This window comes from Lissotriton helveticus, chromosome 5_1 (genome assembly GCF_964261635.1).
Source record: "Lissotriton helveticus chromosome 5_1, aLisHel1.1, whole genome shotgun sequence".
Classification (NCBI taxonomy): Eukaryota; Metazoa; Chordata; class Amphibia; order Caudata; family Salamandridae; genus Lissotriton; species Lissotriton helveticus.
This window is the reverse complement of record NC_136065.1, coordinates 2,044,335,619-2,044,363,298: the sequence shown is the minus strand read 5'-3', so window position 1 is coordinate 2,044,363,298 and position 27,680 is coordinate 2,044,335,619. Positions and strand designations below refer to the sequence as shown.

At 45.1% G+C, this 27,680-nt stretch overlaps 1 protein-coding gene across 2 annotated transcripts in view; it reads left to right on the top strand.

The window, feature by feature from the left end:
* The window catches only part of ATF6B (activating transcription factor 6 beta), a 316,305-nt gene that overhangs the window by 168,111 nt on the left and 120,514 nt on the right, over nt 1–27,680 (top strand). For both annotated transcript variants that reach the window (XM_078645880.1, XM_078645879.1), the window contains exons 4-5: nt 8,493–8,605; nt 11,278–11,419. In XM_078645880.1, coding sequence (XP_078502006.1) covers nt 8,493–8,605; nt 11,278–11,419 — 255 coding nt within the window. The remainder of the gene's footprint in view (nt 1–8,492; nt 8,606–11,277; nt 11,420–27,680) is intronic.

The window sequence follows — 27,680 nt, the reverse complement described above, 5'->3', positions numbered from 1 at the left end:
GTTTGAGGTACAAACCATTGCAGTAGTCAATGCGAGAAAAAAACAGTGGAATGTCTACTGTTTTTAGAAGGTCAAATGGAATTAGGTGACAAATTTTCTTCTACGTTTTTAAAACTAAAAAGAAGAGGAAGTGACTGCATTGACCTGGTATTTGTAAGTTGATGTATTATCTAGCATAACTTTTTACTTTGTTCTTTCGGACTAGAAGAGTTTCCATGTCTTCCTGCCAACAAGAAGGTGTCCAGAAGGATACATTGTGCCCAAACAATATCAATTCTGTTTTGGCTGAATTTATTTTAAGGCAATTTTTGCCCATCCAGTCGCTAACTATAGACATGCAGTTTCAAAAAGGATTCATCTAGGTCATGATTGGTATAGAAAAGAGACATCACTATCTGGGTATCATCAGTGTAAGACACTAATGAAAATCCGACAGATCCGATAAGTGCTGCCAGTGGGGGTGATATAAATGTTAAACAGGGATGGGCTTAGAGTCGAACCCCGGGGAACATCACAGGGTAACATGTAAGGTTCTGAAGTATAGTCATATAAGATTACTGATTGAACTCTATTGGTTAAAAAGGACTTGAACAGGGTTAGTGCACAGTCTTTGACCCCCAGCTTGCTTAACCGGTCGACCAAACATATATGGTCGACTGTGTTGAAAGCTGCAGATAAGTCCGATAGGAATAAGGGCGCTCTGCTGCTTCTATCCAAGGTGGAACATATTTCCTCTGTGGCGACAATAAGGCAGTCTCAGTGCCAAGCCCATTAAAGAACCAAAATTGGGTTACATCCAAGTAGTTATTCTGTTCAATAAAGGAAGCTAGCTGTAAGTTCATAACCTTTTCCACCAGTTTGGCTTGAAAGGTAAGCCTTGATATAGGGCGATAATTGTCAGTATCAAGAGGATCAAGATTGTTTTGTTTTTTCAATAAGTGGCAAGACTGACACCGTTTTCCAATCTTTCGGAAATATGCCTGTAAGAAAAATTATTGAAGATTTTTGCAAGGTGACTATATGACTATAATGAATAAAGATTCCCCTAAAGGAGAACTTTAATTACAGATAAATACCTATTACTTCCTTCTCCTCCTCTGGCAACTGGGGCAAGACATTAGATGTTCCATTTCTAACTCCTGTCATGTTTTTTACATAGCTTTTGTAGGCTGTATTGTTACTTAGCAATTGTTTGTATTGCCAGAGATGCGGTCAGTCCTCTGGGTGAATTCCATCGCCCAAAAATAAGATCTGAAATGAGGTACCCACACCAATAGGCCTGTGCCTCCCTTTTTTAACAATTGAATATCACAGGTCTGAACTTCTCAATGCCCTTTATGAAAAACACCACCACCTCATCTCACCATTCAGGCTTTTGTAACAACACCACACATAGACCAACATTGCTGCATCAGTCATGGCAGTTCACTTCTCCATTGGATCACATGTTAAGAGTTGTGCCAATCAGCAATTGCACTTGTCACACATTTGATCACCAATTTGTATTCATGTGTCCATCAAAAGTGTTCAGTCTTTTTCAATAAGACCACAGTGGCACTGTTTTGCCCTGCAAAGTGGGGAGCAACCTGTGTGTAATACTCCAGAAGACCAACGAAGGACCATAGTTGTTCCTTGTTTATAGGTTCTGGAGCATTTCTAATCAGCAGTATCAAACTTGCCTTTGGCTCTCTGCCCTTTTGAAATATAATAAGTAATTCTCACCTCCAATTTTGAATTTAGCTTTATTGACCGTAATTCGTTTGCATTTCAGTGTTAACACTCTGTTGGGCCCTTCCATACTATCTCCGAATAATGGGACATTGTGGAAGTAGACAACACCTTCTATGTCTTTAAGTAGGACATGGTTGGCATTTGAAAGACCTCAAATGCTGAAGCTAAATGAAATGGAGTCCTTTTAAACCTAGAAGCTCCTTTCGAAGTCAAACAAGATATCAGATGACGCAAAGTCTTCTGCAGTTCAGTCTGATTATTTGCAGAGGAGATTTACAGGATATTCAAGACGGCACCCACTCAACCAACACCGGCATCTCTGAAATGTTTGGTAGAGAATGATGGCCCACATATATACTGTTGTTCATGTCTTGCTGGTCAGTACACATCCTTGATGCACAGTTCTGTTTCTATGCAAGCACAACCAGCGCAAACCACTCTGGGCTTTCAGTCCCTTCAACCACCCTTTCCTGCACACTCTAGATAATTCTTCCTTCAACTCCTTCCTCAAACCAATTGGCACATGTCTGACTTAATGTACATATATTATTGCGCTACTCTTTTCAAAGGTCCTTTCTATCTTCACTATTTTATCTTTGAATACTTGCGGATATCTTTCTTCTAAAGTGCTGTTACCACTCCTTACCCTCCTGACTTCATTAGCAGTACTTCTTGCTCACCACAACAAGCAAGAAGCATCTTTGGCCACATATACCACACTATTGATTCAGTTACCTATGTATATATATATCTATCCAACACAGAAGTTGCCTGTTTGAAAGGAGCCCACTCGGGTAAGTTTAATTCGCCATGAATTTATCCAAAGGACAGCAATACTCTTTCAATCCAAAAGGCTTCGCATTCATAAAATTGGCAGCCGACGCGTTTCGTGCAGTTCAGCACTCCTTCATGGGCTGTGGTCATCACTTTCCAAGAGTCATCACTTTAGCCTAGGCACTGAATATAACAAATCTCGCGCCTCGGTGGGCGTGGCCACCTGACTGGTGGCCTGCTGTTACTTGTAGTGCTCCGCTTTTCAAAGAATACAATTCCCTAGAGTGGATGATAGCATAGCTGCTCTGAGAACTCTTGCAGATATGAGTTTGTTCAAGAGTTGATAAGGGATAAGTTAAATGTATATAAGTGGAGCACTAATATCTTAATAAATTGATAACTGGTGGAAAAGACTAATAGTAGGAATTATGGCCTTACTGAAGACTTGGAAGAAGCTGCACTTATTTATTGTGGCATAAAACACACATATATATATATATATATATATATATATATATATATATATATATATATATATATATATATATATTCACACACATATATACATATATATATATATATACACACACATATATACATATATATATATATATACACACACTGAAACTCCGCATTACCACCTCCAATCCCCCAGGACCGGCGAAGCAGGAGACAGACCACGACCTTCTCAGGTAACTGATTTTTTATTTGCAGATCTTAGTGGTACAACCAACCATGACGCGTTTCGGGCTATGCAGCCCTTGTTCACATGCAAGGAGTAGCTGAATTCAGTGGTATTTAAAATGCATTTTGCCCCGCCTACTGCCCGCCTCCTGAAAGGTCATGTGACCTACCAACACAAACAACAGACTGAATTTGCCTGAGTCCATATCAGAAAGCGTAGTTGTTTTCATATGTCCATATTGCACAAATTAAAAGCAATTATATGATGAAACAACAATTTGAAATTCTAGCGCAGTAAATACTATGCATAAATGCATTTCTGAACTATATACACCATATTGTTTTTTTCGTTCTTTTCTAGTTTCTTGGTCAAAAAGAAAAAGCTCAAACTTTAACTTGACAAAATAACTGGATAAATCCGTTATGTCACAAAAAAGACCAACCATACTTATTTACAAAAGGTGACTGTGCTAGCGATTTCAGCTTGACCTCTGCATTGTGGGACAGAGGAACGGACAGCTGGGTGTGCAAATGAGCAAAAAAAGTGCTATAGTGTCAACAACCAAAAGCTAGGACAACCTTGCCTAGTGTGCAAAGAGGCTTTATATGCAGTGCATATATTCACATCTAAAAGATAATAAAATTCATGATATACATCTTACTGATTAAAAAGAATGCATATAAAAAACGTTACCCATATTAAAATAAGGACTAAGCCATATTATTCGATTGAAGGTAAGTAAAAAATGCTATTCTAAAAACAGTAATTCATCATGATTTTTAAAAGTGAAAAGTAAGTGTAGTGACCAAATATGTGGTGATAAAACTAGATAGTGAATAGGGAGAAAAAATGCCACTGATGTGAAGTGGCCGGAGGACAAAGTCAAAAGGTAAAAGGGAACCATAAAACCCAATAGATAACAGGGAACCTGACTATCTATTACACATCATAAATAGTATTAGTTCAACCCTTCCTTTGTGTCCAGAAAACAGATGGGCAACAGGGAACCTGACTACCCATCTGAATCAAGCTTCATCTTAGTACAATTAGCTAAGGCAGCAATACTGACAGAGTCTCTTGCTGATGTCTAATTGGGCGCCAATGTGAGTACAGGGCAAAACTTATTTTAGCTGCTCAGATAGGGAAACACGCTTCAAAATTGAGTCATAACTATGGAAAGTTGTGAATATCTTCAGTGTTATTAAGGCCGTTAGGCCACTTGCTATCAAATTCTAAAATGAAGCGTGTTTCTAACTGCCTCAATAGCAGTTCCCTGTTTCCACCTCTACGCGAGGGCGGAACAGATCCCACCACAAAATACGTCAGGCACTCTAGATCTTTATTGTGCCTTAACGCAAAATGTCGCGCTACTGGATAGGTGGGATAATTATGTAGTATTGCCCCGAGGTGTTGGAGAATTCTGACGTGCACCTGGTCTTTAGTACTTCCAATATAGTCAGAACATAAACTGCAAAGTCAGTTCTGCAGTCATGGCTGCCCTTGATGGGAATGTCTGTCGTGCAAAAAGGTGTGCGATAATGTGTTCTATTCGCACCAAATTTGCACGCCCTGCGATGTGTGCATTTGCGAATTCCAGACTTGGATTTTAGCCACGTGCCCTTTTGTTTCAGCTCGGGACTGCTGACATCTAGAGAAGCCCCCATATTCCTGGCCCTACGAAAAGTGACTATGGGTTTTTGGGGCAGTGTAGAGTTCAGAATATTGTCGGTAAGAACTATCGGCCAGTTCTTTTGAATGATCTTTTGGATGGCATTCTCTTCACTACTATAAGCAGTGATGAATCTAGGGCACGTGTTGCTTACTGGATCTGGACCAGCAAGTGAATCAGTGTTGTCAGAATCTGAGCTCAGTCTTGGCAATAGACTATCTCTGCTTCTTAACTTTGTCTTCGCCAAAGCTTGGTTAAAAGTGCGGTCTGAGTAGCCTTGTTCTTTGAGACAGGCCCTAAGGTCAGTGATACACCCTTCAAAATCTGCAGGAGAACTGCAAATTCGTTTAATCCTTAGGATTTCTCCGTAGGGGATACTACATATTGTATGCCTAGGGTGGAGACTTGAGGCATGTAGTGTAGTATTGCCTGATGGGGTTTGCGATACATATGTTTAGGACTAATGTGGGATGTAAAGTGGAGATTAAGGGAGTTTGCATTGATTTCATCTACATATAATTGTGCCTCATCTGCACTACCCTGCCAAAGAATTAATTTATCGTCAATGTATCTGAGATATTTGACAATCTTCTCTCTGACCCACACCTCATGCGTGACGCTGAGAACCTGCTCCTCCCATCAGCCCACGTGCAAGCACGTGTAGCTGGGGGAGAAGCAGGATCCCATTGCCACGCCTCGGAGCTGTCTCCACAGATCCTTACCAAAAGCAAAATAATTATTGTTGAGGCACCAGTTCATCAAATCAAGAATGACTTTGTTATGTTCATATAAATTAGCAGATCTTTTGCCCAAAAAATGCTTAGTAGCCCATAGTCCCTCTTTGTGTCCAATGCTCGTATATAGGGACTCTACGTCCAACGTGATGAGTAACATATCTTCTTGCCATTCTAAATCCATGATTTTAAGGAGAAAGTTACTAGTGTCACGCACGTAGCTGGGCAACTTGGTGACCAGATCTTGTAAAAAGTAGTCAATATAACGGCGTACATTTTCTCCAACGCTGTCTATAGCCGATATGATCGGTCTTCCGGGAGTGGGCAATGTTCCTTTGTGTATTTTGGGTATCAGATAAAAAACCGGGAGGACTGGAAATTCTTTATTCATAAATTTCTATTCCTCTCCGGAAATCAGTCCCTCTCGCCGGTATTTACCCAAAAGTTTTTCCAAGGTGACTTTGGCATTAGTATATTCTTTATTGTTTGATTTAATGTAACAAGAGGCATCCTGCAGCTGTCTTAAAGCTTCTGTTACGTAGTCATTCTTAGCCCAGATTACTAAATTGCCACCCTTATCTGCCGTTTTCACAACAATATCAGGGTTAGTACTGAGCTTCCTCATTAAAGCAATGTAATCAGCCTGTTTGTGATCATCATTTTTTCCATTGCGCTTGCTTTCATATACAGCTGCTTGATCTCATTAACAATGCAGTCTTGGAAAGTATCTATGGCGTCTTTTACCATCAAAGGGATGAATTTGGACTTATTTTTGAACGGTGTGATGCCTGCTCCCTTTTGGATAATATTGATTTTGGAAAGTCTAGTTTGGGTGTTGTTGTCACTCTCCTGACCCATCGGTTGAGAGTCAGTGGCTTGGCATAAATCATTTAGAGTTAAAAAGGTGGATACATCAGCAGCTCTTACCTCTGGCCCTCCGTCCGGGGTGCTAGATTCATCACATGTGGACTTGTCCGCGTCGGATTTCAGCTTTTCTGTAGCGAAGAATTTTTGTAGTTTCATTTCTCTTATGAGCGGTAAACATCAATGCGGGTTGCCGCATAATCAAATGATTGCGCCAGACAGAAATTGAGCCCTAAAGCGAGCAGTTGTTCTTCCGCTTTGCTCAAAATGACGCTAGATAGATTAATAACGGATTTATTGTTGCTTATTTCCTGCGTTGCCATGGCACTTTTGTTTTCTTTGTTTGCGCGTTTTCGTTTGGCTTGTTTCCTCCGTTCTCGTCTTTTTTGGTTTTTGCCTTTACTGTTGGATTTTGGCTGTTTAGGCGTGGGCGCAATGTCATTAGTCTTTCCGCCACTAAAAAATCAAGTTCCTCTCCCAGGTTGAGGATAGGTGCTGCTTGCAGGTTCCTGTCAGGGTCGTCACTTGAACCACTTGACACAGATGTGTTGTCCCTGCTTGCTGCTTCCTCATCCGAATCAACATTTTCTCCATGTGCAGTCTGTGTTGTTACAGGTCCAACCTGCTTCTTAATTTTGCTACTATATTGCTGACGCTTGGCCACGCTATACTTGCGGGCAAAGGTGAAAATTTGTCCATGGGCGTAGTCGGCCTGGTCGCACGCAAATTTGCTGACCTTTCTTGCTTTTATTTTTTCCTCGTGTTTCTTGAGTCTGTCTTCCATCGCCTCCCTGAGATTTTTAATCCTATCAGTTTCTTTAATTTTGGCGATGTCATTATTCAATTTCTCAATATTGGTGAGGATTTCCTCCCGGTCAATCGCTGCATATTTAATAAGCAAGTGAACGAGATTCATTGATGCCGCCAAGTTGAGTTGACCCCATTCTTTAAGCATCAGCGAATTAGGACGGTCAAAGCTCAGTGCGAGCATAATCCGTAGTCCTCTAGGAACGCGACCAGCGTCTGCATATTTTGATAATGAGTATATATATATATATTCTTTGAAAAAACACTTTTTTGGGGATTGCCCCTAGTGTTAAACATTTTGATGATTGAAGCATGTTCATCTGTTCCATTGCCTACTTTTACAGTTACCACTTCTTTGGGTAAATGCTTCAAATATTCCTGGCTTCAGGACCAAGTTTAGGTGTTCATAAGGCAATTTTCTTCTATGTGAAGAGAACACATTCTATAGCATCGCCATACTTCACAAACGTTTCCTTTCATCGTTTCCCGTTCAGGGGAGGTTCGCCAGGCATAGGCAATAAAGATGCTGGTTGGGTAACATTTTGTACAGCTGTAGTCTTTTATTTTTCACAATAGTTACTGCAGTATTTCTGAGATTACACAACTAACAAAGAAGCACACCAAGCCGTGTGAAGGAAGCCCTTATGCCCCACAGTGCCCAGGGATTCCCTGTACACGCTTGCATCTAGGACTGATATATTCCACCTTCTAGAAGGTAATTAGCAATCAAAACAACCTCATAAGTGCTATGTGATCAGCCCTAAAATATATGGAAAAACTACCACGCATTGGAAGGTGAGTTTCTGACATGCTAATAGTGAAATGTTAGATCACCAATGCCGCCTCCTCATTATACAGTCATGCGAGGGAGTCGCACCACAGGTCCATGGGTGTGGATTTTATTTTGGTTGATCCTAAAAGAGATGGAATTATTATTATTATTATTATTTTTTAATCTGTCAATTAACCGCATGGTAAGTTTTCTCGTAGATGAAAGTCCTGGGCACTGTACCATTTCAGCTGTTGATCGCGCTGCTAGAGTTGCAAACAATAGGATAGTACAGATGGGAGCATTAGAAGCAGGGACTGTTGTTTGTATCACATTAGGGGATGTAGTTCTTTGGGGTGTCAGTGGATGTGTGTGTGTGTGTGTGTGAGAGAGAGAGAGAGAGAGAGAGAGAGAGAGACGCTTGTGCTACTACTAAGCTGATGGCTCCTCTGTCTGCAGGCATCCATGTGAAGTCCGAGTCCGTACATGTCAAGTCTGAGCCGGTCTCTCCTTCCTCTTCGCAGTGCTCTGACTCTTCACTCTCCTCTTCCTCCAGCGACATCCAGCAACAGGTGAGTGCCTGCGCGGGAGACCTTTAAAGGTTCATAAGAAGAAGTCATTAAACCTAACCAAGACATGAAACTTGAGATGTCCCCTTCTCCCTCTGTCTGCTGATGTCCAAACTTCTTGGATTACTGATGTACCTTGTTTGTTGGGGTGCCTAAAAGTTCCTGCCTTGACAGAATTAAGACAGGGCTCAAAGTACACAATTACATTTTGCCACCGACACATAGACTTCACTAACGACTGATAGAGTAAAATTCCGTACCAGTACTTTAATCCACAGGATGAGGCGTCAACCGCGGTTGGTTCACCGCAGAACCAAAGGTTAGAAACACTAGTCACGAGGCCCTCTGTGGGATAAACTGCTCCAAGTGGTGGGATACCCTCCTCCTGGCTTGGAAAAGGTGTAAGAATAGGTTAAACACTTCTTCTAGCTTTCTAGCATTCTAACTTGCTTATTCCGGAGCCTGGAGGCATATGGATTTTGTGTGTGTTATAAGTGACACTTAACTTGACATGTTTAGTGTAGCACTGGCCTTTTTTGTAACCTCATTTTGTTTGGAAATGTTTTTTTTGTTTACAAAAATGTCTGTGAGGTAACATCTATAGGTGCATCTGCAATGTGGCAATGTCATCTAAAATAGCTTATGCCTTCGTAGCAGCTTTAGTATAATGTTTTTGGGTTCAACAAATTATCAAGACAATTACAGAAAGAATTTGATCAGCACACACTAATAATAATAAACAACTTCACAAAATGAGATTTTTCCAGACGTTCCTTTATTCTTTAATCTTATTTTCTTCACAGGGTAGCCAACGCATTTCGTCCTTTTATGGGACTTCTTCAGGGCTACAAAACATAGACCACATACAAAACATGTTTTTAAATCTTATTGTTTTCACGTGTCAAAATTCACGATATTAGTGCTCCACATATATACATTTAAATTCATGTTCTATTTACATATTTACAAAAGCAGTTAAAAATTAGCATTTAGTAAAAAGAACACACAGTACATTTGGAAAGGCCATGATGTTTGCATAGGTATAGCTCAATAAATTATCGACATAATCATCAAATGTGAAATACATGCAAATCAATCATCTAAAAGCATGTCAGTCAGGCAGTATGGTATATCTTCATTTCGGAACTGTCCGACTGATTTTTATAAAATTGTCATAGCGTTTTGCTATGTACGGTTACATTAGCTGAAGGGAGAACGTGAAAGAAAAAGACAGAACACGAGACATTTTATGAAACATTGCAAGGAGATCAGCACACAGAAACCACAATTGTCAAATAAATATGTTCATTATATGACCTCATCAATAGTACTTTCAGGTACACAAATATCCATGCTCCACAGGTTCAGTAAATCATATAAGGCTTCTTCTAAAATGAAGTTGGAATAGCAAAACGTCAAGTAGAGTGATACAATTTCTATACAAATCTATCTATCTATCTATTTTGTAAACTGATGTAGATATACACTCATGTAAGAAATCCTACCTAAGCACATTTAAGACTACACTGATATCAGGTGTGACTCGATGCTATTATCGTGTTGAATAATGTGCTGGAGAAAATAAACCTATTCTGTGCACATATTAGGCTCCAGATTTCCGCTATTTACATTATCGGTAAGCTGTAATTTAATTTCGGTTTTGTTGGTCAATGTCGACCTCCGCATCTAAAATAATAAGACAATACATATATGTATAGCCATTGGTTGTTATTTAACATAAATTATTCATAACACTCAAAAACCACTAATACAACATATGTATTCATTATTCTTTCACTAAATCCTCACTGTTGCTTGGTTAAGAGTGTAGCACCCATTATTCTAGATGCACTGCGCTTTTGTATGTCTGACGTGTGAAAGTTATATTAACCACACGTCGAATAGCCTGCCCCTTTTGCCTTTGTTGTTTAAAGAATTTTATAAAGTTTTGAGTATCTCTACTTAGGATCCCCATCTACAACACCTTTTAGACATTTAAATTATATTTTGATTTTGCGTATTTTAAGATAGCATAAACTTCGTGTGGTCTGGTATATCACACCTACTCTATCCATTGGCACAGTATTTTTAGTTGGGTATATCATGCATGCGCAGAGGCTCTGCACATTTTAATAGAAAAGCAGGCTTACCTAACTCAAATACAACTCTGCACGTTTTAATAAAAAACGAATTTTCTAACTCAAACATAAGTATGGTTAAACTATTTCCACGTTATATGGCCAGACAGAATACTTATATTATGCGTCACCCATACTTAGTGACTCTTCACAATTTAATATCAGAATGAGCCTTCTAACTCACATACAACCACAGTTAATGGGTTTTTGCATTATATAGCCAAACAGAATGGCTACATGTGATTCAACAGCCGTTGGACTGTGTTTTAATAAAGAGTCCATTATATATTGTTTTAAATGCCAATAGGACAGATAGAATCTGCCGTTGTGGAGGTTAGAGCTGCTATAATGTGCATTGTACTAATCGGTATGATGATTATGATGCGAGACTTTTTATCCCTATAAATTGTGTTTAATGCACTATATGCTCGACTCACAATGTAGCCATTCTGTTGTTTGTGATTTTTTTCACAGTCAAGCATATAGTACTGCTTTATGCTATGTATGCAGAATTAATAACTGTGCTTTTCCTCCCAGCTGGTGAGTGCCGACATTACAGTGGTGAAGATCGAAAGCCCACCTACCCCACCATGCTTGTTTGGGGAGACGTCTACGCCTCAGTTTGGCACTGTGCAGATAAATGTCATTTCTACTCCTGATGGGGTGTCCGGGACAGCAGGTATGTGAAGTGCATGCTGGCAAACTGCTCCCATCAGAGAGTGGGCAAGAATAGGTTACCTGCACAACCACGAAGTGCTTTATCAACATGATGAGGCAAACGTGCGTTGAAAATCTACAAAGTGTAAGGAACAATACAGATAGTCTAGTCATCACTGACCAGTCGGAGACCAGTCCTCAAGCAGGAGACCACCTCTTCTTTAGCTGCTTTAACAATGAGCCCTTGGCGTCCTCCCCCCCCTCCCTCCCCCCCCTCTCCCTGCATACCCCTGTGCCAGCCCACATGGGCACTACCAGGTCATTTCAGAATTCTTGAACTGTCAAAATAATTCACAATATTCATTCTTTGTGTATTGTCTAATTAGAGTGTGGTATATAAATAAATATTACCGGGACTATTTTTGAATTACATTAACAATAACAGATAGCTCAATAAATAAGAGGCAGGATCCGATGTGTCCGAGTCAGAAGGATTTATTCAGGCAAAAGGGAAGGGACTGGAACGGGACAGCCTGAAATAAAATAGGAAGGAAGGCAGCTGCACCATTTCATCGACAGTGCAGCATATATATAGTAAAACATTACATTACATTACATTACATACAGTAGGCGTAACTTATGACAAGCGTAAGATAAGGAGACATGGGCGTGAAAAGAAGGCGTGCACAGGGCGTGCATGTGGACATGTGATGTGAAACGTCATAGAAGTGTCATGAATGGGCGGAAACATGAAGGGGGCTACCTGAGAGTGGCTGGGACCTTTAACCTAGTGGTGCGCGCAAACGGGCAATGACGTGTTACCAGGGAGAACTGGGGGCTATGACTTCTGCACTAGAAGAGGAGACTAAAGTCTGCGGTGTCAGGACGACATGTACCTATAGCATATCTGGTATCTGGTGTTTGGAGTACATGTTGATAGAAACTAAAAGTTATCAGGGCAAAGGCTACTTGACACTAAGGCTGGTGCATGCATCTATTCTACATGTATTGCGTGAACTAGGAATATTCTATGAATATTAATACAGTATTTCTCTTACATGGAGACAGAAAGACTAGACCATGGCTGAAACTGTTTATGCGGTTCAGTAGCTTAGGAATGCGAAGACGAGGAGCTGGACTGAGAACTAGAAGCATAACAAAATCTTGGCAGACAGGCAGGCAGAGCCAGGCCGGGCACCGCGCTGCGCGGCGGAAGTAAGTGAAGGGTCAGGGATGCAGGTGGGGGCTGCTTCGCTCCTCGGAGTGGGTTCAGGAGACTGGAGTTTGAATCTGGTGTCAGGGCCCTTTTGAGGCCTAGAAACAGGGACAATTCAATGAAATAACGTGCACACTGTAAAACGTGGCAACATAGGCCTAATACTCGTTGCTTTCACGAGAACTGGATACTGACATACTAGAGTTGGACACAACCATAATTGCGTCTTTAATCGATCATAGGGGGATATATACGCATATCGATCATGCACATATATTATAGGATGGGGAACACGTAGGCACATATAACATGGCAACATTTACTTTTCCACATTCCCTCCTTGTGCCCTACGTTTCCATCAGGAAACATCAATATTCATGATACCATCTATCTGTTCATATAGCATCATTTGCTCGTCTCGAATTGTCTTGGAACGGGACTTAGGACTAGGAATACAAGAGGTAGCACACATGCCGCAAATCGCAGGGCCACATTGTAAACAGAGGCAGCAACTGAATATGATCATTACTGCTATACCCAGGAATGACAATACTTTCCATCCCCAGGCAGATATTATACTCCAGAGCCAACCGGACCATGTCCAGGTGCCTGGATTCTGGTGTAACTGATGGGCAATTTTATGAAGTCTGGTTATAGCTGAATAAACAGACGGTGCGTTATTAGGAATGAAAATGCAGCAACTAGATCCGATGACTCTACAAGCTCCTCCTCTATCGGCCAGTATGACGTCAAGAACGAGACGATTTTGGAGCACGACAAATCTCATAGCAGATTGCTCTTCGGTTAAGTTACCTAGAGCAGAAGTAGTTTCATTCACTACTGCTTCAAGGGTTCTGGTTAACCTACGTATTAACGTACTATTCTGGACAGGTCCTATGAAGAAAAAGAATCCTTTATTGAAGTCTTGATACTGTTCTAGAGCAGTTTCAGTTTGATCGACAATTGGGGACTCGGTCTCCTTTCTATGTCTAAAGTGTACTAGATGTGTGTTTCTGTGATAATCAGATGGGGCTAGAAAAACTGGTGGCAGTAGGAAGGCAATATAACATGTTCCATCCCAATCGAGGGGCAGACGAACATATGCGGTCTGACCACAAACAAAATAAGAATGACGTGAGGCTTTGCAAATAGATTTCCCACTGTCACTATACTCGACCATAGTAGTACAATCACTATGTCCTACATGTGCGGAACCATTCTTTCTGACACATAATTCGCCTTTGACCGGTAGTACTGAAATAGCAGGCAAATCTGGAGTAGTATCGGACTGAACATTCAGAACCATAAAATTCGAGGAATAATTACCTAAATCATATACTTCATTTTCTAGATCTAACCCTGTTCTATGGGAAAGACCTTGCTTGTCTGGGAAACATGTTCTATTCAAAAGGGACATATCAGTTGAGGATGACGTTAACGTGGACCATGCTCCACACGAACCATTATGTGAAAACGGATAGGGGAAGAGTGGCAGAACTCCCTTCGGTGTCTGGAAAGGGGGGAGTCGACCACACACCCAACAATTGGTGGCATTGCTGGTCTGGTGTGAATAATGCAGCATTCGGATAAAAGTATTATTACGCATAGCAAGACGATAGGATAACTCGTGAGGAGGCAGATCACTAAATGTGTGCTCTACTGTAACATTAGAAAACATATGTACATGTGAAATAGGAAAACATAAATGTAAAGCATAACTTATGCATGTAACCATAAGACTCAGGAACAATAAAAAGAACAGAGTGATGATACATCTCTTAGAGTTTTGACTAACTCTCTCACTGTGTGGGTCTGGCTTATACATGTCAGGAACCTGTCTAACCGTTTCACCCGAGAGGGACTTAGACAATTAAACTGGCTGACTTACTAGACCGTAGCTTATCTTTATACTCCTGCTGCGGAGTTTTCTCTAACAGGGGAATTTTAAATTCCGTTTCTGGGCAGTCCTTGAGAAATGTTTTAGTTTTAAGTCCATGGAATTTCTTGACGTGGCTCGCGTGTAGCCACCCTTTTCGGTTCTCGACCTTCACCGCAGTCCGGGTGGTGAGTAGGACCAGACGGGGCTCCTTCCAGCGGGGCTCCAGCGGACTTGAACGATCAAAATTGCGGACCAGCACGAGATCCCCCGGAACGATCTCGTGTGGTTTCACGTCGGTGTTGTCTGGAAATGCAGCGGCAACCTGTGAACGACAAGATTGTAGTGCAGACATCAAGGAGGCAAGGTAATCTGTCAGCATATTACTGTCAACATCAGTTATGGTACGGGGTCTAGGTGTACCCCACATATTCGGAGGACGTCCAAACACTATCTCATAGGGGGACAGACCTGAGCGGGAGTGAGCGACCATTCTCATATAAAAAAGGGCAACTGGCAATGCTACTATCCAATCTACACCTTTCTCTGCACACACTTTTGCAATTCGGATTTTCAGAGTCTGGTTATGTCTCTCTACGAGACCGGCTGCTTCGGGATGGCGTACACAATGGAACTTCCACTGGTACCCTAACAAAAGGGAAACTTGTTTCATGAGCTCGGATGAGAATGGCTGGCCGTTATCTGAATACACGACCCTAGGTAATCCATAGCGGGGAAAGAACTCACGAACCAACTGCCTGGCAGTGGTCGCAGCTGTGTAATCTGGAACTGGATATGCTTCTGTCCATCTGGACAAAGCGCATACAACTACGAGGACATACTTGAAACCTCGACACCGCTCCATCTGAATATAATCCATCTGGAGGACTTCAAAAGGGTAGTCAGGAGGATGGAATCCACCTTGTTCCACCGGGACACTTTTACCTGGATTGAACTGACAACATATCATACAGGTACGTACTTTCTGCTTGGCTGCTGCTCGTAAATGTTTATTGAACCAGAGGTTCTGGATACTGTCTAACATGGCTTTTTCTCCTAAGTGTGCTGGACTATGTGCGGTGTTAATAATGACTTGAACCATAGAGTCGGGGAGAAACCATGTGGCTTTTCCCTTCGTCAACCATCCTTGATCTGTCTGGACCCCTCCTTGTTCGGACCATTTCTTGATTTCATCGGGAGTAGCATGTGACTGTATGTCTATGACATCTTGTGTAGGGTCCTTCACTGTCATACAAGTAGTCTGATCTGGAATGTGTGTCTGTGTCGTGTTAACTGGAATGTCTGGAGTCTGAGCTGTGAGCTTGGCTGTTCGATCTGCTAGATCGTTACCTTGGGAAATGATATCAGTGACTTTCGTATGTGCCTTGCACTTTATGATAGCGATAGCTGTCGGTAAATGTATTGCATCTAACAGAGCTTGAATGAGGAGACCATGCTGAATCTTGGTTCCATGAGAAGTCATAAAACCTCTTTCTTGCCAGAGCACTCCAAAGTCGTGTACGACTCCGAATGCATAACGTGAATCTGTGTATATGTTTACTTTCAAGTTCTTGGCACGTATGCAGGCTTGGGTCAGAGCGACTAGCTCTGCTGCTTGAGCAGACAGGGTGTCTATACGATGTGTTTCTATAACTTCAGTTTCAGTAGTCACTGCATACGCGGCTACTAGTTCTCCTGTACGTGTTCTCATACATGAACCATCCACATAAAGTGTCAGGTCTGGATCAGGTAATGCAATGTCTGTCAAGTCTTGTCTTGGCTTTGTCATGGTGTTAACAACTTCCACACAGTCATGTGTGGCAGGATTTGAAGTAACTGACGGTAACAGTGTAGCTGGATTTAAAATGTTGCAGCGTCTGATTTCTATGTGTGGCTGAAACAATGTCAGTTCATAACCTGTTAAACGTGCAATTGTCAAGTGCTGAGTCTGTGTTCGGTTTAAAAGAACTTCCACGGAGTGTGGAACTTGTACTGTCAGGGAGTGTCCTAACACTATGGAATCACTTTGTCTGATAGCTAGAGCTGTGGCTGCAACTGACTTAAGGCACGCAGGCAGAGCCTGGGCCACTGGATCTAATGTGCTAGAAAAATAAGCACAGGCCTTGTATTGTCCTGCTTGATCTTGTGTAAGAACAGATAATGCAGTACCATCGCGTTCTGTAACGAAAAGTGTAAAAGGCTTACTGTAGTTCGGTGTTGCTAGAACAGGTGCATTACATAAAGCTTTCTTTAACTCATTAAAAACAAGTGTATGTTCCTGGGTCCAAGGGAGGACAGTCGATACGGCTGCCTCCTGTGTCGTTAACTGTATCAGTGGCTTGGCTAGAAATGCATATTGAGGAATCCATTGTCTGCAGTAAGAAGTGAGGCCGATAAAAGCTCGTACCTCCTTCTGTGTCTTGGGCTGTGGGAGACATGCTATTAACTGGATACGGTCAGGTGTCAACTGCCTACCCCTCTTGGACAGTAAGTGTCCTAAGTAGACCACTTGCTGGACACAGAATTGTAATTTGGAAGGGGACACCTTGTGCCCCATCTCGGCCAGAAAATACAGGACTGTAAGTGACGCACGCTCGCAGTCACGTTCAGAGCGGGCTGTGATCAGTAGATCATCGACATACTGGAGCAGGGCAGTGTCAGTTGGCATGTGAATATTGTCTAGTTGTCTCTTAAGTGCTTGACTGTAAATGCTAGGACTTTCTGTAAAACCTTGAGGAGCTTGTGTAAATTTATAGCTCCTTCCATTTAAACAGAATCCGAAAAGGAACTGGCTGTCTGGATGAATGGGGACACTGAAAAATGCGTTCTTGAGATCGATAACTGTAAAGAATGTGGCTTCAGAATCAATGGCTGTCAATAGGGAAGAAATATCTGGGACTACTGGGTACTGGAGTATGATACACTTATTAAGTTCTCGAAGGTCAATCACTAATCGATAAACTGGAGGTGCATTTGGATCAGTACGTTTCAGGACTGGAATGATAGGAGAATTACATACATTGGAGTCAGTTTCTACAACCACTCCTTGAACAATAAGTTCGTCAATAATTTTGGATAAGGCTGCTACAGCCTCAGGTGGCAATTTGTACTGTCGGATTCGTGGTAATACAACACCTTGCTTTAGAGTCACACGATGGGGTGTGATATGCATACAACCTACATCAGTTGGACCTTGCCCCCATAAATGCTGTGGTACATTCAATAATCTTGGATCAAAATCACGTAATACATAATGACCTTTAAAATCACGGAGAAACAAACGGACCCCTTCTGGGGAGCAGCATATTACTGCTCCTAATTCTTTCAGAGTTTTAATGCCTAACAGATTTTCTGGGCAAGATTTCGTGAGTAACAAGTCTGTAGTTCGGGACAATGGACCAACTTCTAGAGTAACTGGTTTCGATATTTCATTAACAATAGGCTTTCCTGAAAATCCAAGGGAAACATTTCTAGAGCCTGAGAGCGGAGCCCCTGGAACCTCGTCATGACTGATGGTAGTCCTACTTGCCCCTGTATCAATCAGAAACTTTCTGTCTTTCCCTAATACTTGACTGTGTACATAGGGACCCTCTTGATCTACAGGAATCTCGATGAGAGGCAAGCCAACCTCCCTCTCTAGGCTGTTTCATGAATACGGCTGATAATCTGGATACTCTGACTGTGCATACTGGTACATCTGCTGTGTAACGTGTTGCGTTGCAGCTATAGGCTGCGGTACTGTAACTGACTGTTGTGCATTCTGTGGTAGCTGGGAAGCCTGCGAAACTTGTTCTTGTCTAGGCGGACGTGGTCTTTCTTTAGTCTTACCAGTAGCTATGTTGTGTTTCAGAACTGCACATTCGTTTATAAAATGACCTGGCTGTTTACAGTAATTGCATGTCCCTTTAACGGGAACTGCAGGATGACTGGCTTGATTCGAATTTCTCTTCTGACTGTCTTGCGGAACAGACTGTGCAACTAGTACTTTCATTTTCGTATCTTTCATACGTCTCCTTTCGTGTTCTTGCTCTTCCCTGATTCTGTTCTGGTGGTACTGGAGCATCTGGAGCATCTGTGACGGAGTATTAGCTTGCCAAGTACTTTCGACTTTCAGGACTCGATTTTTAACTTGTGGACTTGAATTCTCGACTAGTTTAGTAACAAAAAGATGAGGGTACGATTCACTACTTGTTTTCAGACCACTATTAATAATAAAACATTTCTCAAATCTAGAATAAAAATCACTAGTATCTTCGTCTTGTTTCTGTTTACAGGCTGAGATGGCATCCCAATCTTCCTTTTTCGTGGCTAGTAATCTTGGCAAAACTTGGATTAACAATTCGGGCAAAGCTTTAGCTTTATCCCTCTCTCCCCATCTGTAGCTCAACACTTATCCTTGCATGGCATTCATGCCCCCCCCCTTCCTGGTGTTGTTTTGCCTTCTTCTCCTTCCTCAATCTCTCCTCTGCCCCCCCTTCCTCGTGTTTCCCCCGGTCCCTCTGATGCCTCTGCGATTCTCTTGAATACACGTTCTGCCGTAAAAAATCAAACCGCTCTCTTTAACCTATTGGATACTGATCCCCCGGACTTTCTTTTCCTCACTGAGACTTGGTTCTCCTCTCATTCACTTCCTGACCTACTTGCTATCCTCCCTGCAACTCACTACGCCCTCCGTGCCGACCGCCCAGATGGAAGATCTGGGGGTGGCGTGGCGATGATAGTCCGCCGCTCCCTGCAATTCCAGCTTCTCTCGCATCCTGGCATCACTAATGTAGATTTTCTGGTGGCCCGCTCTCTCAACCTCACGGTTCCCCTCACGGTGATCCTTCTGTACCGCCCCCCTCATTACATGTCTTCTTTCGTGTCCTCTTTGCAGTATCTCTTGGCCACCCTGGCTGTAAATAATTCCTCGCTAATTCTGCTGGGGGATTTTAATTTTTGGCCGGGCGATCCGCGGGAGGACCCTCTCTCGAAAGATTTCTCCGCTACCCTCCGCTGTCTCAACTTCTCATCCCACGTTTTGACCCACACCCACGGTCATATCCTTGACCAGATTTGGTCTCTCCGCTGTAACCCCCTGGTGTCTTCCATCACCCCCTGTGGTTGGTCTGATCATTTTTTGATCTCCTTTTCCATTCCCTTAGGTCAGCCCGAGAAAGCCACCTTGCCCAAGAACATCTGGGCTCGGTGCTGGAATAAGGCTGACCTCAATGATCTCTCCTCCTCTCTTTCTTTATCGGCCCCCGCTCTGACCGACCTCTCTGTGGAAAACCAGGCGGAGGCCATTCACACCTGGCTTTCCTCGGCTTGTGATCAAGCCGCTCCTCTTAAAAAGATTAGATCGGCCCGCCTTCACGACGCCCACAGGTGGTTCTCCAACGACCTCAGATCCCTGAAGCTCGAGCTTAGGCGATCGGAACGTCGCTGGCGTCGCACCTATTGCCCCACTCTCCGCCTGAAATATAGGGCTCTTCTCAATAATTACAAATCGGCCATCTTAGCGGCCAAATCCAAATACTTCACGGACCGCGTTGCCCTTTCGGCCAACAAAACTCGTGAGATCTTTTCTCTGGTCCGTAGCCTTGCCACCTCTGACCGTGCCGGTCTCTCCTCTGTTCCTTCGCAATCTCTCTGTCACTTGCTGAACACCTATTTCATTAACAAAATAATCACCATTAAGGCCAACATTCCGATTGTGCCCCACCTCGATCTACCGGACCCTCCCCCTCTCTCTTCTCCTGGTTTTGATCACTTCACACCCCTCTCACCTGAGCTTTTTCTCGACCTCCTTGTTAAGGTCAAGTCTGGCTCCCCGGCGGACTGCGCACCTGCTCGCATCCTCAGAACTTTATTCACTAGTTGCCCTACCCCCCCCCCTTAACCTTCCTTAACTCCTGTCTGGCTCTGGGTTCTGTCCCCTCTTCCTTTAAGTCTGCCATTGTGCTTCCTATCCTGAAGAAAGCTGGCCTGGACCCCTCCCTTCCATCGAATTTTAGGCCAATCTCCCTCCTCCCCTATTTAGGGAAGATTCTTGAGAGCCATGTAACATCTTGTCTCTCATCCTACATCGAGGAGAACAACATCTTGGCCTCCCACCAGGCTGGCTTTCGATCGGGCCACTCCACTGAGGGCGTGGTCCTTGCGGTCCTTGACGAACTGAAGGGCAAGGCCGATGGTAACCTTCCTCAGGCCTTAGTCCTCTTGGATCTGTCCGCTGCGTTTGACACGGTCGATCACGCTATTCTTCTTGACCGTGTCAGCGCAGCGGGCATCCGGGGCGTTGCCCTCTCTTGGATCGCGTCCTTTCTGCAGGGACGATCACAGGCAGTCCACCTCTCTACCTTCTCTGCTCCCCCCCTCCCGGTCACGTGTGGGGTACCCCAAGGCTCTTCTCTTTCCCCCCTTCTCTTCAACCTCTATATCCGCCCCCTCATTTCCTCGCTTCTTGAGCTGGGGGTCTCGGTGTATAACTACGCTGACGACCTCCAGCTCGTCTTTGATCTATCTTCCCCCACTCACTCTCTTCCCAAGCTTAGGTCGACTCTTGTCTTTATCTCCCAGTGGATGAGCTTCAATCATTTGAAGCTCAACCCTGACAAGACAGAGCTTGTCCTCACTGGTGGCCCCTCTAATCCCTGGTCCTCAGTCCATTGGCCCCTTTCTTTTGGTCCTCCACCTTCCCCGGTTCCCTCTGTTCGGACCTTGGGCATCAAGGTCAGCAATGATCTTTCGATGCACGCGCACATCAGTTCTGTTGTATCCTCCTGCTTTCTTTCCCTTCGTCTCATTCGTAAGATTTCCCGGTTTTTTTCTGTTGATGCCCTTAAAGTTATTATCACTGCCCTCATTACATCTCGCCTGGATTATGGCAATGGCCTGTATGTAGGCATTCCTGCCTACGAGACTCGTCGTCTCCAGGCCATCCAGAACCAGGCGGCCCGTCTTGTCCTCCGTCTTCCTAAGTTCTCCCACATCACTCCTGCCCTTAAAACCCTTCACTGGCTCCCCGTTCAGTTTAGGTCCCAGTTCAAACTTGCCTGCCTGGCCTTTCGGGCGCAGGCTCGTTCCGCTCCTCTATTCATCAACTCTCTAATCTCCTCTCACGCCCCTTCCCGCTCCCTCCGTTCCTCCTCCCTCTCTCTTCTTCACGTTCCCCGCTTCCGTAAGTCCCGCACAGGGGGCACCCGTTTCTCTGTGCGCGCTCCGCAGATCTGGAACTCTCTTCCCCTCTTTATTCGTTCCATTCCCATTTTTTCTCACTTTCGGAAAGCTCTCAAAACTCTTTTCTTTCTTCAGGCTTTCCCGGACTAAATCTTTCCCGCTCCTGTTAGGCAGATATTGATGTGTTCCTCAGCGCCAGGAAGCCGCTTGGCCACAGAGCGCTTTATAAATTTATTTTTCATTTCATTTCATATCCCCAAGACCGGTACCTGGTACTCGTGTATTATCTTCAGCTTCTAGAGCTGTCCAATCTATCTTTTTCTCTCCCACCTCCCATTCTTTTTCCTTGAGTTTTTCATATATGCCCGCAGGCAACAGGACTTTTAACATTTTAATGATATCAGGATACGTGTATTCTCCCATACGGAGCATGTCCTTTAATTCACGGTGAAACCCTGCTGGATCTTTATCATGACAGGGAATTAACTTTTTCATTTCCAAGAGTTCTATTTTCGTGATAGGGGTGTAAACAAATACTCGTTCTAGACCACCACCCTCTTTCTTGACTGGATGTACTTCTCGTAACGGATTCTGTCTGTCTATGTAGAATGATTTACTTTCTGGGGGTGAGACGTGAACAAAATGTGGATTCAGAAACGTTCGGTATTTGTGGCGCTGTTCTAGAATGACACTAATTAAATCGGTACCTAGACCTTTCCATCTGTACTGGAGTAATTCGTTCAATACATCATGTAGCGGACCTGGATCAGAATGTTGTTCCTCATACAGTGTAATGAGGTGCTGAATCATATACATACCCACCAGACGTTGCTCGGCTGGGGGCAGTTTCAGAAACGTTTGAGCCACTATTTCATCTGGAAAAGTGGTAGAATCAGTAGCCCACCGGACTGCTGATCGGGCTAGTTCTTGTTCATGCATTGTACTAAGCTCACTATAACCTATTCGTGATTTTAGAATGTGATCGGTAGCTTGGAATACTTGCTCAAGAGAACACTGTTCTGGTGCTGGAGGAGGAAAAGTTTTCTTGTAATCTAGACGTGAATGTCGGTCGGAAAGTCTAGTTCTACCTACATACGCTATTCTGTCGGGATTCTCGTTATCTACCTCTTCACTAGAAGAGTCATTCTCTTTCTCGGTTGCTCGTTTTTCTTCCTCTTTCTGGTGTATACGTATTATTTCTTTACGAATTTTCTTGTACATACTCTCTATACAACCTTGTGTCTTGTGTTTTCCATCAGCTATATTGTCACTCCACCTAGTCAGGACTTTCAGTTCTTCTGGATCTTTGTCTGGACAATCTTGCTCTCTTATTAAACAGTTAATCAGGAACTTTAAAATCATGAGCTGAGTCTCGACTTTTCTTTGAACCATAGCTTCGTGAATACTTCCTGGATTCACTCCTGTACGGATAAAACGATATATTCTGTCTAGATGTTCCTTCATATCGGGCAGGGTGATCAAAAAGCTGTCCACCCGTCTTAAACGTACTGAATATAAGATCATGTGATCTTCGCCTGGAACTGGATCATATATACAATCAGTAAGAAGTCGCTTGAGATCTGTGTATGTCGCCACTTTTGGCGTGCGCTGTAACGCTAGCTCATGTAGCGTCAGACGTTTCGGTTGAGGCGGGGTGCGAGGAGAACCTCCCCCCGCGGCTCCTAAACTAGAGTCGTCGGTGAATACTGTACGGGCTGGTAGAGTGACTGGCATAACGGGTACATTTACTGTGGGCTGGGCCGGGGGTGCTGGAACATGAACTTGGCCCCCGGGAACAGTAGTTGGCGGGACAGGAATTACATTATTAACAGGAGCAGGCGGAACAGGATTTGCATAGGCTGGGACTGTGTCGTCCAAATAGGACGAGAGAAAAATATCAGCTGCGGTCGGTTTATGACGTAGCTTAATCGGGACCATTGATGGCGAAAAATTACAGGGTGCTTCCGGGGTTGCTTTTGGCAAGCCCTCGGCAAGAAGAGGATACATACCTTTAATAAGGGCATTTCTCTGTCTGTCTGACTGTTCTATTCTAACTCGTTCACCTTCTTCGATTAATTCCCTTTCTTGGGCTTTCTCTGAGGATTCCCTACTTAATTCTGTTTTTCTGAATTCTTTTTCGGTTCTTTTATGAGATTCTTTGCGCCATAACTCGATGGCATCTTTCTGGGACTGTCTGGCTTTCTTTTTCCATAATGCTTCTTCTACTCGCATGATGCACTCGGCCTCCCATGTACCTGATACGGGCCATCTATATTTCTCTTCTAGTTCCTTAGTATAATCCGCCCATAAGTCTAGATATATTATGGCATCTAAGCCATGCTTGTGATACATAAAATGTCCTGGACTGTCCCTAGGAGGGACAGGAACTGCTTCTTCGAGTAACCCTTTTCTGGTCTTTAACTGACGTAATTTCGAGAACAGAGGCATTTCGGTTATATACTTGCAACACAATACACAATAATCACAGTAATAAAATAGCGAACAAAACACTCATACCACGACATAAAAATACATTAAATAACAGTTCGAACAGAATACTACCTGATACACTGAAAACAGAACACATGAATTTCTCGAGAACAAAACTTACTAGAATTACTGGATGCACTGCTAAAACAGTACAGAACATACCGGTCCCATAAAGAGACACGTCGGACCCGTATCCACCTAGGTGAATACTTCGTAATGGATCTGTGTACCCAAACCCAGCGGACCAGGAACAAACTAATGATCCTGTCTAGATACTTCCCCCGCGACGGTACTCACCGGGAAGCAGAAACTGGAAGGCCTCGGACTGGACTGGACTGTTACGACGTCGGACTACGAACTTCGGAAACTTCGGTTACAGGTGGGCCTCCGGATACCTCGGACCTTGCTCTCTCGGCTTGGGCTCTGGTCGGGACGAACCGCATTCCACACCGCTTCGTCTGGATGTCGGACCGCAGTCTCCGTCTCTTCTGTGGGCCTGAGGGAGACTTGAAGCAGAAATATCTGCACGTGCACGGTATTGTTCCGTCACGGCTGCAGAGGGTCAGGGGACCGGCGTTGCATCGCCAGCGCGTGAGGAAGGGGCTCGTACCTGTTCGGGCGCCATTATGTGGTATATAAATAAATAATACCGGGACTATTTTTGAATTACATTAACAATAACAGATAGCTCAATAAATAAGAGGCAGGATCCGATGTGTCCGAGTCAGAAGGATTTATTCAGGCAAAAGGGAAGGGACTGGAACGGGACAGCCTGAAATAAAATAGGAAGGAAGGCAGCTGCACCATTTCATCGACAGTGCAGCATATATATATAGTAAAACATTACATTACATTACATACAGTAGGCGTAACTTATGACAAGCGTAAGATAAGGAGACATGGGCGTGAAAAGAAGGCGTGCACAGGGCGTGCACGTGGACATGTGATGTGAAACGTCATAAAAGTGTCATGAATGGGCGGTGTTGGACAGGCCCCATGAAGGGCTCGCTCCCTCCCCGCAGGACAGGGCCCGGGTCCCGGCCTTCCAGGTACTACCCACAGAACAAACCCGCACCCCGTCCCCCATGGGACGTCTGCCCCCTGATGTCCCTGTGTCACGGGCCCGGGCCACCGTCAGCACCATTGCCCGGCCCAGCCGCCATCTTGGACACGGCACCACGCGGCCGCGCGACCCCGACCCCGACCCCGGGCCTGGCCAGGCCCCGACATCCCGGCACCACCATCCACCCAGGCGGTGAACGGACCACTTGGCAGGTCAATGGGAGTAAGAAGTGTCAATGGCTCTCCCCCGCCAGGTGCCGAGCACCCCCAGCCTCCTCGGGCGCTGGCTCCACCCCCCTGCTGGGTGTCTGGACTCCCTCATCCCAGACCTCCCGACCTCCAAGAGCGAGGGTCCGGACATCAAAGGGCGCCAGACCTATAACTGAGGCAGCCCCAGGACAGGAAGGCAGTTGTATCCTGGAGTCGAGAGACACCGCGACGAACTCATCCTTGACGGACTGCTGGCGCTGCCACAGCCCTGCCTTGTGAACTATTGTCCTGCCTGCTGGCGCTGCCGCGGCCTTCTGCAACCTTCATCCCCGTGGGACCTGCTGGCGCTGCCGCGGCCCGTCGTAACCTTCATCCCCGTTGGGACCTGCCGGCGCTGCCGCGGCCCGTTGCCACCTACGACCTCTTCGGGACCTGCTGGCGCTGCCGCGGCCCTCTGCAACCTTCCTCCTCGTTGGGACCTGCTGGCGCTGCCGCGGCCCGTTCCCACCTACGACCTCTTCGGGACCTGCTGGCGCTGCCGCGGCCCTCTGCAACCTTCCTCCTCGTTGGGACCTGCTGGCGCTGCCGCGGCCCGTTGCCACCTACGACCTCTTCGGGCCCTGCTGGCGCTGCCGCGGTCTGACCCCTCCGAACACCGAGCTCGAGGATTGGGAGCTACCACCATTACACCTCAGTACCTGTGGGTACCAAGACTGTCCCGCTACCCCCTTCCCCTACTAGAGACTAGAATTGAGAGGATCATCGTGTCCTGATCACCTTGTATCGTACCACCCTACTCCAAGATTTGCCTATAAAAGGTGTTGCCCTGATCTTCGTGTGGTGTCCATCTGTGGGGGGGAAGTTACCGGTCTGTGCGATCGTTAGAGACGGTCCCCACTGGAGGCCTCTCCCTTGTGCTCGGCCGACCCTCCAGGTCCCCGTCTAACATTGGTGGCCAGCGGCGCGATCCGAACCAACGCGTACCGTACAGACAGGAACTCACCCTACGACTAAAACCACAATGACGACCAAAGAGAGCGGATCGGCAGAGAAGTTCCAGATGGAAAGGCTGGAAGAATACAACCACCGAGAGCTCAAACAATTTTGCATGGATTTAGGCACTGCTACCACCGGGCTAAGCACAAAAGAAGACTTCAAAAGCGCCCTAGAGGCCTGGACAGAGACGAATACCGCAACCCCCCGGGACCCCGTAGCCCCGGAAGTCAACACCACCCTGACGGAAGAACGGAGAACAGGCCCCTCCCGAGAAGAGATCCAGGAGCGGGAAAAAAATAGATTACATGAGTTAGACTTGGCACGACTCAAATTAGACGGAGAATTGAAGCTGGCGGAACAAAAAATAAACTTAGAACACTTACGGCTCAGAGAAGAGCGAGAGGAAAAACAGAGACAGAGGGATCTCGAAGAAAAACTTCTGGCATACGAGCACGAGTGCAAACTAGCGGAGATAGAAATACGCAAACTGCACAAAAACCTAGGGGTGCCCGAGCCACCGCGCTCCCCGGGTACTACCGAGCAGAAGGTCCACATCCCCAAGGATGTGGTCCGAGAATATCACCGAATCGACGACATACAGCAGTGGTTCAAGGCCTATGAGATCGCCATGACTGCCCACCGGGTCGCTCGAAGTGACTGGGGAGCCGGTCTATGGGGGAGATTCGTCAATGAGGGCCGTGATGCCCTGCTGCAGCTTCCGGACCATCAAATGACGTCCTATGACCACATGAAGGCCGCCCTCCTCAGTCGATATGGGCTTACGCCCGAAATGTACCGCCAGAGGTTCCGCAACTGCACCCGGATCCCAGGTACAACGTGGTTGGAATACGTGAACTATTTCAGCCGGGCCTTCGAGGGATGGATCAAGGGTAACAACGTAACCACTTACGAACAACTCTTCAATCTCATTGTGTGGGAGCACCTCTCCAACAACTGCTTCGTCGAGCTCAGGCAGCACCTCCTCGACAGTAAATTGACTGACCCACGGCAGCTCGCCACCGAGGCTGACCGGTGGGAGACCACCCGAGTGGCCCGGAGTGGGCCGAACGAGCAGAACAGAACCAACCAAGGTCATCATCGCCCCTGGGGAGGAGGTGGAGGACAGGGCCGGGGCAGAGACGCGGTCCCAGCCGCTCCCGCTAACGCCACCCCGCCCCCAGCGGGCCGGGGAAACCCCCCGATGCGCCTGGGGTTCCGAGCCAACGTGACGTGTCATCGATGCCAGCGAGTCGGCCACTATGCCAGTGACCC